At 39.0% G+C, this 15,447-nt stretch overlaps 1 protein-coding gene across 1 annotated transcript in view; it reads left to right on the forward strand.

Annotated features, from left to right (window-relative positions):
- Window positions 1-15,447, forward strand: part of IQGAP2 (IQ motif containing GTPase activating protein 2) — a 439,708-nt gene that overhangs the window by 366,756 nt on the left and 57,505 nt on the right. The window contains exons 23-28 of the mRNA XM_042781321.1: window positions 1,531-1,694; window positions 6,359-6,583; window positions 8,198-8,338; window positions 8,716-8,800; window positions 9,434-9,666; window positions 11,558-11,690. Coding sequence (XP_042637255.1) covers window positions 1,531-1,694; window positions 6,359-6,583; window positions 8,198-8,338; window positions 8,716-8,800; window positions 9,434-9,666; window positions 11,558-11,690 — 981 coding nt within the window. The remainder of the gene's footprint in view (window positions 1-1,530; window positions 1,695-6,358; window positions 6,584-8,197; window positions 8,339-8,715; window positions 8,801-9,433; window positions 9,667-11,557; window positions 11,691-15,447) is intronic.

Raw genomic sequence — 15,447 nt, forward strand, 5'->3', positions numbered from 1 at the left:
GTCTGTGTCAATTGGTTTCCCTTGTCTTTGTTGAAGAGCGTCTGTGCAGTTCTTCTGCCGTGTCAATTGGTTTCCCTTGTCTTTGTTGAAGAGCGTCTGTGCAGTTCTTCTGCCTAGTCCGCCATCTTGCCGGAACCCCTCCTTGGGTTTCTGAGGCAGTATCACTATGGAAGTAGATTGCCAACCTTCCTTCCAAGGTGAACCACCAGCCTTCTGCTTAGCAGTCACATGCCTTAAGCACTATGCCACCCGAGCTCTTATGTTTGAAAATATCCTTTACTTTTTTTTGTAATCTCAGAAGATGAGATGTGTTTCCATCAATTTATCTATCAGTTCTTCTAATCCATGTAGCTAGACCCTTGGTCTATTCTTCCAGTATCCTTTGATATCAGATTCTGTTGGCTACCCCTCTCTCTGTTCTGTGTCTCTAAAATGGATATGTGATTAAAAAATGTTAATAGTGAAAAGTATCTGTAGCCTAATTGTATAATGCATTATATGTTATAATATATAGTAGGTATGTAACATTTAAATTGTATAACTTTCTAATATAGCTTTTGATAGCATAGAATTAATATTGATTGTTGTTGTTAGGTGCTGTTGAGTCATCTCTGACTCATAACGGCCCGGTGCACAGCAAAACGAAACACTGCCCAGTCCTGTGCTAGCCTCATGCTCCCTGCTATACCTGAGCCCATCATTGTAGCCACTGTGTCAGTCCATCTCATTGAGGGCCTTCCCCTTTTTCATTGACCTCCCACTTTACCAAGCATGATATCCTTCTCCAGTGAATGGTTCCTTCTGACAGCATGACCAAAGGAGGTGAGATGAAGTCTGGCCATTCTCACTTCCCAGGAACATTCCAGCTGTACTTTTTCCAGGACAGATCTGTTAGTTCTTTTAGCAGTCCATGGTACTTTCAGCATTCATCGCCAGTACCACAACTCAAAAGCATTGACTCTTCTTCAGTCTTTCTTATTCATTTGTCCAGCTCTCACATGCATATGAGGCAATTGAAAATATCCTGGCTTGTGTCAGGCACACCTTAGTCTTCAAGGAGACATCTTTGCTCTTCAACACTTGAAAGACGTCTTTTGCAGCAGATTTGCCCAATGCAATGTGTTGTCTGATATTTGGACTGCTGCCTCTATTGGTGTTGATTATAGAACCAAGTAATATGAAGTCCTTCACATCTTCAATGTTTTCTCCATCCATCATGAAGCTGTTTATTGGACCAATTGTGAGGATTTTTTGTTTTCTTTATATTGAGGTGTAGTGCATACTGCAGACTGTAGTCTTTAATCTTCTTCAGTAAGTGCTTCAAGTCATCCTCACTTTCATCAAGCAAAGAATTAATATTAGCTGGCACTTTTTAAAATCTTATGTTCTAGGTTCTTTTATATGCTGTATACATATTAAGTTACTGAAGAACAGGGATTTGATTACTGCTTTCTGCTTTAATAATATATTACGTATAGTTTATTGGGGGTGATCTGTTTGTTTTTCACTTCTTATTACTTTTCCTTTTAGACCAATCCTTTATACCTGGCTAAGCTGATTTTCCAGATGCCACAAAACAAGTCAACTAAATTCATGGATACTGTTATATTCACACTCTATAATTATGCTTCTAACCAACGAGAAGAATATCTACTCCTCAAGCTGTTTAAAACTGCTCTAGAGGAAGAAATACAGTATGTATATAAATACATAAGTAAAATTATCAATGAATAGATTATTTTGCTAATAGTGCTATCTCTGACTGACTAAAATAAGATATATTCAGATAGTTTTTCTCCCACCAATTATGCCTGTTTAGTGTTAAATTAACTTTTTATTTTGTGTATATGCAACAACTGAAACACCTTACTGAAAGTCAACAAGAAAATTTAACTTAGTTACAATTTGTTGAGTCATAACATAGCCATAAAAAGGGGTGCAGGGTTGGAACAGGAATAGCAATCTCTGTTGAGTAAGCATCCCTTCTTACTGGAACTTAAATTATTCTAACTTGTTTACTGATTCCATTATTGTAAAAAAAAAAAAAAAATCTATATAGGTGGTTGTAATGGATGGGTCAGAAACATGAAAGATGTTCTTAATCAACTGACTGGACCTTAACTGCTCTCCTGACTTCTTGACACCTTAGGCTATGCTAGTTACTAGGGATCTCTGAAGCATTATTAGCCAGGCACCTCTGCCCTCAAGGTGTCTATAGCAGCACAAGGAATATGACTCAAGAGTAGATGGGAAAGTTGTGCAGTGGAATTTGGTAAGGACTTTGAGTGATGCACACAATGCAACAGAAAATCAATGAGATGGAAAGAATTCTTCCACCTGGGCTGATTGATAAAGATTTTCTGGAGAAGAAGGTGCTTGATCCACATCCTTGAAGAATGGTGATACTTTTTTTATTATTATTATTTTCTCTTTTTTTTTTTTTCAATTGTGATTTGGGTGAAAGTTTACAAACAAATTCACTTTCCATACAGCAGCTCACATACATTTTGTCTCATGACAATGACTACAATTTACCCCAATGCAACAGCTCCTCTCCCACTTCCTTCTGATAGTTACCTCTTCCCTGTATCCATCCCTCCATGCATTCCTGTCCCCTGAGCTGTCTCCCTGTGCACAAACAGCCCATCTTTCTCCCATGATTGTTCTCTCCAAGGTATCTGCCTCAGGTAAATGTTCAACTCCTCTGCCTGTCTTTTGCGTGGCTAGAAGCCACAGGTGTGGGTTCAATTCCAGACCTGAAGGGCAGCTAGGGGCCATAGTCTCCGTGGTTCCACCAGGCTCTATCAGACCAGCAAACTTGGTCCCCTTTTTGTTTTTTCCAAATGATTTTGAGTTTTGTTCCACATTGTTCTCCCTCTCTATCCAGGATCTCCTACATCCCTTCCAAGTGGATGACAGTGGTAGCCAGGCACCATCTAGTTCTTGTGGTCTCATAGTGGTATAGGCTGCAGATCACATGGTGTACCAGTTGCTAGGGCTAATTGTTTCCATGAATCTTTGGTTTTTGAAGAATAGCTATGCTTTTTATAAGAGATGGACAGCATAAGAAAGCATAATGGTGGTGGGAACAGCATGGGCAAAGGTACAATGCATGTTTGAGAAGGTACTTTAGTCTAGCTCAGATGTGGCTAGATTTGTGACTACCAGGATATTAAGATGGAAAGGTAGTTGGGACCAGATCATGAGAACACTTAAGTACAGGAACAAGTACTGGGGATCTATTTAATTTCTGAGAAGCTGTGAAAGACTTTTGAGCAGAGTATTGACATAACCATATTTGAATTTTAGAAGATTGATCTGCTGGTCATGGATGAAGAGAATAAATTGGAGCTTCATAGGTCTAAAGGCAAGGAGGGTACCTAGATTATTGTTCAACAAGCATGAAGTTATTTTTGTACCGAATAAATCATGTTAAGAATCTACTGTACCTCCACAGGAAAAAGATAAGACAGTCTGCTTCTGTAATGACTTATAGCCTTGGAAACCCTATGGGACAGTTCTACTCTGTCCTATAAAGTCTCTGAGTTGGAATCGACTTGATGGCAGTGGGTTTGAGTTTTGTTATGCTAAATACTCACGGAGATGCTGTGTTCTAAGCACTTGCTAAGGACTCATTTATTTAAGATTCACTTCAGCCCTATGAGGGGAGGTACTTTCGTTTCCATTTTACAGACAAGAAAACCGAGGTACAAAGAGGTTAAGTAATTTGCTCAAGGTCAAAATGAGGAAGTATCAGAGCTGGAATTTAACTCCAGTCCAACTTGAGAGCTTGTACCTTTAGGTACTATACTATATGCTTTTCAAATCACTACACTATGCACCCAGACAACTGTAAAGCATTACATGATACCAACACCTGTAATACACGGTTCTGACTCTGCTTTTCCTGTGATGACCAGCATCCTTCAGTCATGTGAATTTATTGGCTTTTTTAAAAAAATAAATGTATAGATTGAGTCTTAGAACCTTCATGCACAGAATTGAGGAATAGTACTTATTTCATAAAAGAAAATGAGAGCAAGCTGCTGGATGGAGGTGGCATTTTTCAGCTGGGCACTGAAGGTAGCATAGGTAGTGCTGAGGCAGCAGGGATAGTGTGAGCTAAGACGTGGAGACATATGAAAGGAAAAGCAAGTCATTCACCTTAACAGATGCATATGACACATGCACAGATATAATGGGAGCTTCAATTGGAAAAGTTGGGCCAGATGATGGAGAGCTTTTTGAATATTGCATTAAGACTTTTCTATATGAACCACCAGCCACTCCACGGAAAGAAGACTGGGCAATCTATTTCCATAAAGATTTACTGCTTCAGAAACCCAAAGGGGGTCAGTCACTATTAGTCGGAATCAACTCGATGGCAGTGAATTTGTTTATATATATGTATGTGTATGTGTATATGTATATGTATACATGAGCTCGGTAGCATAGTGCCTAAGGCACTTGACTGCTAACCAGAAGGCTGGTGGTTCAAACCCACCAGCCACTCCTCAGAAGGAAGGTTGGGCAATCTACTTCCATAGTGATACCACCTCAGAAACCCAAGGAGGGGTCGCTATGAGTCAGGTCCGACTTGACAGCAAATAACAACATACACACACACACACACACACATACACACGCACATGTTTCTACATTAATAAATTCCATGTGAATCCAGTGGGTAACCATTGAAGGTCTTTGAGTGGTGGAATGACATGACCACAGTGATCCTTTAGGCAGGTGGCTCTTATAGCAAGTTAAAAAGTGAACTGAGGAGTGAAGCGGACTAGACCAGAGCAGAGGTGCTAGGTCGGAGGCTACTGCATCCCAGATGTGAGAATCCTATGATCTAAATTAGGTGGTTGTTGTTGTTGTTGTTATGTGGCCGTCGAGTCGGCCCCGACTCATAGCGACCCCTCCTTGGGTTTCCGAGGCAGTATCACTACGGAAGTAGGATTGCCCAACCTTCCTTCTGAGGAGTGGCTGGTGGGTTTGAACCACCAGCCGTCTGGTTAGCAGGCAAGTGCTTTAGCCACTATGCTAAATTAGGTTAGTATATGAAAAATTGGATGTGGAGGTGAGGAGGAAAGTTGGGCTCGTGAGTGAGGAGACTGAACTGGGCACCAGAAAGTGCCTTTGAGTTCTGACTCTGTCACTTATCAAGTAAGTGCTCATAGGCAAAACACTTAAGTTTTCTGAGCCACTGTTCCATCATTAATTACACACATATCATGATAGCGATGAAGATTAAAGAAAATGCATATTTACGTGAGGGCGAGGTCTTGGGTCTTTAGGACTCGCAGATTGCTGCCATTTGCAGAAATATGGAAACAGCCCTGAACTTGGTGGCAGAATAGTAATAATGCAAGGGAGGGAGAAGGAAAGTGTGGTTATGAAAAGAAAAGAAAACTTTGCAACTTGCTAAGAGTAGAAGCCAAGATAAAAGCAAAGTCAAAGATAACTCTGAGGATTTGAGTTTAATAGATTGGGAAAATAATGTTGCCATCCACAGAAACAGAGGAGTGAAAAGGAAACAAGTAGAGTTTGGATCTTTGCCACACTGAATTTGAGGGATAGAATATGTGGGTGAAAATGTCTAGCTTAAAATCGGAAATTTAAGACTGGCCTTGAGGAAAGAAATGTACGTTAGAAATTGAGATCAGAGGGTAGATTCGGAAGAAATGGTAGCTGAAACTGTATGTGTAGGAGGTCTGCATGGGAGCATGTAGAAAAAAGTAAAAGGAAGCGGGACCCAGCAAAGGAAACAAAGAGGAATGACCAGGTAAGATAAGCCGGAATGTGGCATTGTCAGACTCTAATGAGAAAGGAAGTGGAAGAGGGAGGAGGGTGGTTAAGAGAGAGGCGAGTCAGAGGTTGCACAAAAGTGAAAGGAGGGAGGAGGTGAAAAGAGGATAGGTCATAGAAGTTAGGAATTACAAGTCAAGACCTCTCTCAGCCACATAATATAGGCAGTAGCTGCATTACAGTGAATTTAAGTGGGATTTAAAGAAATGAAGGCAGTTTGTTCAGTAAAAGTTATTTTTCAAAATTTAACATCTAGAAGGGACATAATACATGTGCAGTATCTTCCAATGTTGTTAGTCTTGGTCCATTTCCAGCTCATACCTGCTCTCTAGATTGGTATTAAGACCACTGAGTATTCATTTGTAGATCCTCAGATTTCTCAGCTAAGAAACACATCTTGCAAATTATTGTTTGTTTTAAAATCATTGCCAACTTTGATCTTCTTGGAGAAAAAGAGAGTTCCATAAAGCCTGAGAGAGAGAATATATGTTGTTTAAAACTCTGTCTCTGAAGACAAACCATTTTGTATTGGCTTGGGCTTTTTTAGATCTAAGGTGGATCAGGTACAGGACATCGTTACTGGAAACCCTACAGTCATCAAGATGGTCGTCAGCTTCAACAGAGGTGCCCGTGGACAGAACACCCTGCGGCAGCTGCTGGCTCCAGTGGTGAAGGAGATCATCAATGACAAATCCCTGATCATTAACACAAACCCAGTAGAGGTATACAAGACTTGGGTGAACCAATTAGAAACACAGACCGGAGAGGCCAGGTAACTAAGCTAGGAAAATACTAGCTTTTAGTAACGTTTTATTATCATTTTACATGTATATTTTTATATATACTCAAACTCTGTCAGCCAATAAGAAAAAATAATTACTATATAGAGTCAGTTGTCAGTCCAAGGTGTACCTCTCTTTAACATGTCCATACAAGCACATTCTTGGCCTTGTCTGAGTCATCTTGATATTAAAATGGTATTTTCAAATTTCAGTACTAGTTGATCCCCAGTGCCAAAACTTCTGTAATTCTCTCCCTGTTTACTCTTGTGTGTTTCTAAACCTAGACCAAGAAGAGATGGCATACACTTTCGTTTTACCTGGTAATGTGTACCTTTTTTGTAATTACTAAGTGAATAACTTTAACATGTAAGCATAAAGCAAAGTAGAATTGGCTTATTCTATATTTTTTTTGGTAGATGTAAGTAATTCCAGATTTTTATTTCCAGCAATACAGTGCCTTTTATAGAATAATTGAGGAGACCAGAGAATTGGTCACATGGGTGAATGTCGCAGCACTATTTTTAATAGCAAAACATTGGGATAAATCAAAATATTTAGCTTTGGAGATTTGGTAAATAAATGTTTGTATAGCACATAATAAGCGAGCCCTGGTGGTACAGTGGTTAAAGCACTCAGCTGCTAACCAAAAGGTCAGCAGTTTGACCCACCAGTGTCCCTGCAGGGGAACGATGTGGCAGTCTGCTTCTGTAAAGATTTACAATCTTGGAAACCCTTTGAGGAAGTTCTACTCTGTCCTGATGGGTTGCCATGAGTCATAACTGAGTTGCCAACAGTGGATTTGGTTTGTTTCTTTCTTTCCTATATAGCCTGTAATAGAATAAATAATTATTTGGAATGGTGGCATAAAAGTGTTTTTATTTGCATAGAATGATGTTGATAATATTTTGTTCAGTTGCAGTTAGGTACAATAACTCATTTTTTTTTTTTTAGAAAAAATTAGACAGGATTTGTATGAAATGTGTGTACTGTACAGATAAACTGCATTACACCTAAGAATGTGTGAGGCCCACATGCATACAAGCATAGTACAGTGGTACACACTAAGGTATTTTTCATACTAGGTCAGTGTTAAGTATTCTTTGCATTGTTGTTGTTGTATACAATTGTTTCTGTAATAAACATAAGCTTTTTTTTATTATCTTGGAGCATAAGAATAGGCCTGGTTTTCATTTTATTGGGTGATATATATATAACAAAAAATTTGCCATTTCAATAATTTTTTACTTATATAATCTAGTGACAGTTATTACACTGTCCATCACCACTATCCATTTCTAAATTGTTTCTTGAAAAACATCTGCTTCTTATAATTGAAAAAGAAAAGAAAAGAAAGGTAGCCCTTTCTGTCTGTTATTTTCCCAGAAGAGCCCAAAGGGAAGATCTAGGGTGCCTCTACTGCACTAGTGGCAAAGAGCACTCTCTGGGCACGTGGGTCCTCCCCTCAGCATAGCAAACATTTTGTCATTGGAGTCAGCAGACAAAGTCAAGTTCACTACACAAAGCTTGACTTTAGAACCAACTTGGCAAGAATAAGAATGTCTGTATTTGTGCCTTCAGTTAATTTAAGGCCCTTGTGTTTTCAGCAAGCTACCTTATGATGTGACCACAGAACAAGCTTTAACATACCCAGAAGTGAAAAACAGACTGGAAGCATCCATTGAGAACCTAAGAAGGGTCACTGACAAAGTCCTGAACTCTATCATTTCTTCCCTTGATCTACTACCGTAAGTGGTATATACAGTAACTTTTTCTCAAATAACATTCTTTTCTATAAGTTCCTGAAGTACTCCGTAAAATAAATGCCTACAGTGGAGACAGGAATTTTCCCTTATGTTGCAGTAATGCTTTAAAAGACTGCCTACATTTGTCTTTTTAATGCCTAATGTTCTCAGAAGAGGGAACAGTATCTTGAGCATAGCCTCAAGGTGTGACTCAGTTATTACTATCATCAGTGGAAGTCTTGTGAATCCATCCCCATCTCACTTTATGTTTCATTTTTAGGAAAACTGCTCAGCTTTAGTTGACTGGAACAATTACTGTGTGTTTCTTCCTCACTTAGTCTTTTTCCATTATTTTCTTTTGTCATCTGTTTCATATGTAGTTATGGATTGAGGTATATAGCCAAAGTACTGAAGAATTCGATCCATGAGAAATTTCCTGATGCAACAGAAGATGAGCTATTAAAGGTAGATTTTTAAGAGTAATCTCACCATAGTTTCCCTTGGGGGTATAAGCCAAAATTATTAACTTACCATTTTCTAAGATTTTACTCCATTTATGATAAACTGCAGGTTTTCTATTTCTAATGACTGTCAAGATTATTGATTATGGTGAAAGTAAATTTGGTGATTGTATATATTATTGAACTTCTTTGTATTAGAGCCTTTTGGGAGGCAACAAGAATATTTTTCACCAAAAGTAATTTTGCTAACTCTGTTAATGAATTGAAGCTCCCTGGGGGGCACAGCTACTAACTGATAGGTTGGTAGTTCAAGTCTACCCAGTCATGCCAGAGAAAGGCCTGGCTATCTGCTTCTACAATGATTACAGCCAAGAAAACCCTAAGGAGCAGTTCCACTCTGTAACACACAGGGTTGCCATGAGTCGGAACTGACTCGATGGCAACGGGTTTTATTAGTTTTATTAGTGATATAGTGGTAATTTTCACCCGTCTTGACTTAACACATCCTTAGGATTCAGATCAGAATATATCTGCTTTCCTGGGAAATGTAAATGAGTGTATACTTTCAGAAAACAAAACAAAACTCCTGTGTTTTCTTTCTTAAAAACGATCCTTTTCCTCTGCATCATCACTCCAGATTGTTGGAAACCTCCTGTACTATCGGTACATGAACCCAGCCATCGTGGCTCCTGATGGCTTTGATATCATTGACATGACAGCCGGTGGCCAAATAAATTCTGACCAGAGGAGAAACTTGGGATCAGTGGCCAAGGTTCTTCAGCATGCAGCCTCCAACAAGCTGTTTGAGGGAGAAAATGAGCATCTGTCCTCTATGAACAATTATTTGTCAGAGACCTATCAGGAATTCAGGTGAGAAGTGGCTTTACTTTTGGAGAAATCTGCAAGATGATTTTAAAAAAAAACATACTGCTGTCAAGTCGATTTGACTCATAGTGACCCCTCCTTGAGTTTCTGAGGGCAGTGTCTCTATGGAAGTAGATTGTCCAATCTTCCTTCTGAGGAGTGGCTGGTGGGTTTGAACCACCAGCCTTCTGGTTAGCAGTCAGATGCCTTAGACACAAGAATAATGTGTGCTTTTGTGCCTTGAGTTTGAGATTGGTAAGGGGGATGGGAACCTCATCTAGCTGCATGCATTTATTTTCCCAGATGGGAAAAGAGGAGAGAGGGAAGGGCAGGTCAGGGGCTTGTGCCTGATCTTCCTCCATCCGACCCCATTCCCAGAACCCCTGTTTCATTGAGTCCTTCCTAAATGTATGATTTCTGCTGTTGACAAACTAAAGTACTTATTCTTCCTGGTATAATACAAGTTTATAATAATTAGAATTTAAAAATCAAATGGCTGAGTTCTGCTTTGTGAAATTTAAGAAGAGGTTTTAGGGTTTTTGGTTTTTTTTTGTTTTGTTTTTTTAAGATCATTTCTCATTCAGAAAGAATTTGCTTTAACAGCATCAAACAATACTAGGAAACTGATGATTTGCCTTTGAAAGGCTGGGAAAGTCCAGGTTTTATATTTGTTGGTGATTGTATATGAATGTGTTCTATTCTGCTCTTCAGCATTTCTTAATTAGACAGGTATGATTTAAGTCTATTGACCTTACATGTTTTCCCAAATTATTTCACTCATCCTTCCACACGGACATGACAGGAGTGAGCATGGCATTGGGCTTCACTCAGCCTGCTGCTCTCTGAGGAAGCCCTGAGTCTCTTGGCATTCATGTTGTTCCCTTGTCTACCTTTCCCACAGTCTGTAGGTCATAGAACTATGATGCAAATTTGGCCTCTTTCAATCCTTACTTGGAAAATGACAGTTTTCCATTCCTCACTTTTCCGCTGGCTTAATAACATCCACCAGCAAGGGTAGTTCTTGATTTTTTTATCTCTATTTAGAATGTGTAGCCTCTCTGAGAAAAGTCTCCTAACTTCTCTTACTACAGGAAGTTTTGCTTTCTCAAGCTGCTAATTTTAGTTCTTCCCGCTGACTGAAAAGGTAACAACCATTTCCCGTGTTTCTTGCATGTTAGAACTTCCCTTTGTTGCCCTTTTTCTCAGATTATTCCTTTTAACCATCTGTCTTCCCAGCTCTTTCCCATTTAACAAGAAACGAAACTAAAGACTTTTCCTCACATAAATTGATCTCTTTTTCACTGACATGTTTGTTTATCTTATGTGTTCCTCAGCAACCCATGAAAAATTATAGCCAAAAAATGTGCAGGAAGACCAACTGTCACCTGGGACATTACTACCTGGGAAAGTAGAGATCATTTCTGGTTAACAGTACATTTAACTCCCATTTTTGTCAAATTGGTGACAGGAACTTTGAAGGGTTGATAAGGTGTTGTAGGCCCAGGAGCTTATACCATTTAAAGTAGTGAAATTGATCAATTATTTTTTAGATTGTATTCTCTAATATGACATGATTCTCAGATCAAGGATTTTCAGTCTTGATTTTATTTAAATATCCATTACTTGATCATATTGGGTCCACCAACAGAGTCTGAAACCCTTACAGATCTTCCTTGTCCTGTTTGAGGAGCTGGTTCCAACTGCCAGGAACATGGCTTCTGGCTCCACAGTCAGAAGCCAGTTTGGAAGGTGCTGTAATGAGTCCCCCTAAGATTTGGGGCAGAGAACAAAGCACTAGACCAAATCATCATTCAAAATTTCTTAATTGTTCTGATGAAGATGTTTAACTCACAGATTTCTCTCTGTCTTAACCAGATTTTTTTTTCTTCTTTATTAGGAAATATTTCCAAGAAGCATGTAACGTTGCTGAGCCAGAAGAGAAGTTTAATATGGACAAGTACACAGACGTGGTGACAGTCAGCAAGCCAGTCATTTACATTTCGATTGAAGAAATCATCAGCACCCACTCAGTAAGTGGAGGGGGACAGACATCTGTTATTCTAAAAACACTGAGTCTCCACAGGAATTAATGTAAACATGTACTAATACTTGTATTTTTGATCTTAGAAAACTCTTTAGTATTCATTCTCTGACTCTTCTATGTTAACACAATGCCTTCTCCCAAACAAGAAAAGTTTACTTTTTATTTCATGTGTTTACAATGTCCAGTCTTGAATGTTCACTTGAACCCCTGAATTGGGACAGGCCTTAATGGTCTCCCCACCCACCAAGTTTACACAGTCAGGACCCACACCCTGTCTCTCTCCCGTTGAGAAATCTGCTCAGCTTTTCCACTGCTTTCTGGTAAACTAAAATGTTTTCTCTATTCTAATGTTTGGATGTGAAGAGGGAGAGAGTAAACAAGGTGTTCAAGGTTAAGGAAGAGAAGAAAGCTCCACCCAACAATACCTCCTGTAAAGAATCACTTCTGTTGCTCTAGAAACTCCCATTCCTCATAGGCATATGATTTCAGTCTTCCCTACGTCATAATGTCTTTCTGTGATTTGTGTGCAAACACCATCAGCATCAAGCATTAGCCTGTGTAAATGCTTATTATGGACACTATGAGTGGCATTGGGAAGCCTTAGGTGGCTTTTCGGTCATTTAAAGTGAAAAAGGATAAACATTGGGATTTGTTTTGTTTTGTTTTTTAAAGACCAATTGGAATGTATTTTTTGAAAAATTTAGGCTCTTAAAAGGTAACTTTTTCAAGCCAACCTTTATGTTAACAACTGATCACAAACCATTTGAGCCACCCATGCTCTTGTAAGAAGTTCTAGTTAAGGATATATTCAACTTTGTACTACATATAAAATTTTGGGGAATGCAAAACAAATGCATGCATCTCAAAGGCCATATTTACTAATATACCCTTCCTTATCAAACCACATATACTAACAAGTTGCAGAATTGGCTGCTTGTAAGTTTCTCTAAGAAGTTAAAGCTTGAGTGTGGAGTTGGAAGAATGATAGGGTCTAGCTTTGATTTCCTTTCTTCAAGGTTGGAATAAGGCACATTTGCAACAAGCTCTCAGTATGTATTTTGAGTGGCCTGAAACAAGGCCAAGTCTGAGTGCCCAGCTGAAGGAGTTGGCTGTTTAGAATAAATAAGGCAGTCTGTGTTTTTCTATATATAAATCCCCAAAATCACAAAGAAAACATGTTCAGTAATACACCATTAGCAAAAATAATTTTCTAGTGGACAAGTAGACTCAATCATATTTGAGCAACAATCCATTTGTCTATTTTTATGATAGCTAAAATGTCCACGTTGACTGTACATTTGCTGATGGTGACACACACAAAGGTGGTGGGAGCCCTCTTTTAGCATGAGAGATTCTTTCCCAAGGATAGTAGAGAGGAAATGGTATTGTGTTAATTTAGACTGTTACTTTTTAAGAAGTTGTCTATTAATTGGAAACAGAATCCAATCCTGAGAAACATAGCTTATGACTGACTTGGAATTCATTCTTGTGTTAAGTTGGAAGCAGATGTAATGAGAAATGTAATTTACAAGGAATGGCTGTCCTATTTTTTTTCTGTCTCCAATGAGTAGGCATTCATATGCAAACACAAACACAGCCAGCAGCACAACCTGCCAAGTCTGGGGCCACATGCTCACCCCTTGTTCTTTAAGAGACATGTCTAGCTTTCAGAATAATAACTCTTTAAAGAGACATATTCTGGACAATTTTATATAGTATAATTACTCAAAGGGTAGATGATGGCTTAAATCATCACTTTACAGAGACAGCAGCCAAATTAGCTGCCCTGTCTCTTCAGAGAACAAAAGAAGTGTATCTCTCTGGCTTATTTGTTTCTTGGCCCTAACTTATTTTTCCTTAAAGTTCTATCATTAACATACCCCCCTTCCAGATTTTGCCATGTCTTTATGTCATGTCATTATGTAGTGCTTTTCTTTAAATCAGCTCACCTTAAAATTTAAAAAAAAACCCTTATAATTCATTGTTTTAAAACTAAACACCGGACTTCTAGTAAGATGGAGGAATAGGCAGACAAGCGACATAGACCCTCTTCAACAGACAAAAGAAAAACCGATTGACAGAGATACAAAAGATAATCTGGGAGCCCTGAGTTTTGAAAGGAACTATACAGAAGTGGATTAGGCACCAACTAGTGGAAAAACCTGAATGAAAACAGTGAATACAGAGATGATCGGAGCTGCAGACTGTCAGCTATTCTGATGGGACCAACAGCCTGAATATTTCCAAGTGGTGTTGGAACCTGAGAATTCACCTAAAGTTCAGCCCTGGTCACCAAGGGCTGCAGGGGTGGCTGCAGGGACGACTGCACTGGTGGCCTATGACTAGGAAGGGAAACAGCAAGGAGGGAGACAACCTGAGCTGTGGACTTTATACTGTCTGGAGGGCACAGCTATTTTGATTGTTTACACACAGCAGCCATTTTGGATATTTAAAGTGACCAAGGGTGCAGCCATTTTGAATGTTTACAAGTGGCAGCCATTTTGGATATGTAAAGTGACCAAGGGTGCAGCCATTTTGGATATGTAAAGTGACCAAGGGCGCAGCCATTTTGAATCTTTACAAGTGGCAACCATTTTGGATTTTAAAATGATAGTATTCTCATTGGATTCCAGGGACCTAAGAATAGGCTCTGTTTGCCAAGGTTGGCAGGGACATATGAGAGGGTGACAACAGGAAAAGAGACAGGTGGTGAGTGTATAAGTGCTGTCAGGTAGCAAATACAGGAACACAGTACTCTGTTTGTGTAGATAACATACAAAGAAAACAAAAATCGTGGGCAAGTCATTCCAACATACAATCACTAAATAAATATAAACACAAAAACATCACAATGCCTCAGAGACAACAGAGCATCACAGTCCACACAAAGAAGCAAGATAAAGCAGAAGAAACAAGGGACCAGGATATAGACCCAAAACATATCCCTGAAGAAGATAAAGCATTGGAACTCCCTGATAAGGAATTAAAAAGAAGTATATTTAGGTATAGAACAATATCATTAATATCACACGCAAGTAAGATCCTACTAAAGATAATTCAAAAATGGTTGCAGCAGTATATTGACAGAGAACTTCCAGAGATGCAAGCTGGGTTCAGAAGAGGACGTGGAACAAGGGATATCATAGTTGCTCTTAGATGGATCTTGGCTCAAGGCAAAGAATACCAGAAAGATGTTTACTTGTGTTTTATTGACTATGCAAAGGCATTTGATTGTGTAGATCATGACAAATTATGGATAACATTGAGAAGAATGGGGATTCCTGAACACTGGATTATACTCATGAGGAACCTGTACCTTGACCAGGAGGCTGTCATTCAGACGAAACAATGGGGCACTACATGGTTTAAAATCAAGAAGGGAGTGTGTCAGGGTTGTATCCTTTCCCCATATTTAATCACTCTATATGCTGAGCAAATAATCCAAGAAGATGGACTATATGAAGAAAAACATGGCATCAGTATTGAAAGAAGAATCATTAACAACCTGAGATACACAAATGATACAACTTGGCTTGCTGAAAGTGAGGATGACTTGAGGCATTTACTGATGAAGGTTGAAGAATACAGTCTGCAGTATGGATTACGTCTCAATATAAAGAAAACAAAAATCCTCACAACTGGACTAATAAGCAACATCACAATAAATGGAGAGAAGATTGAGGTTGTCAAAGAATTCACGTTGCTTGGTTCTACAATTGAGGCCAATGGAAGCAGCAGTCAGG

Source organism: Orycteropus afer, unplaced genomic scaffold (assembly GCF_000298275.1).
Source record: "Orycteropus afer afer isolate SDZICR_OR568_19922 unplaced genomic scaffold, OryAfe1.0 scaffold00104, whole genome shotgun sequence".
Lineage (NCBI taxonomy): Eukaryota > Metazoa > Chordata > Mammalia > Tubulidentata > Orycteropodidae > Orycteropus > Orycteropus afer.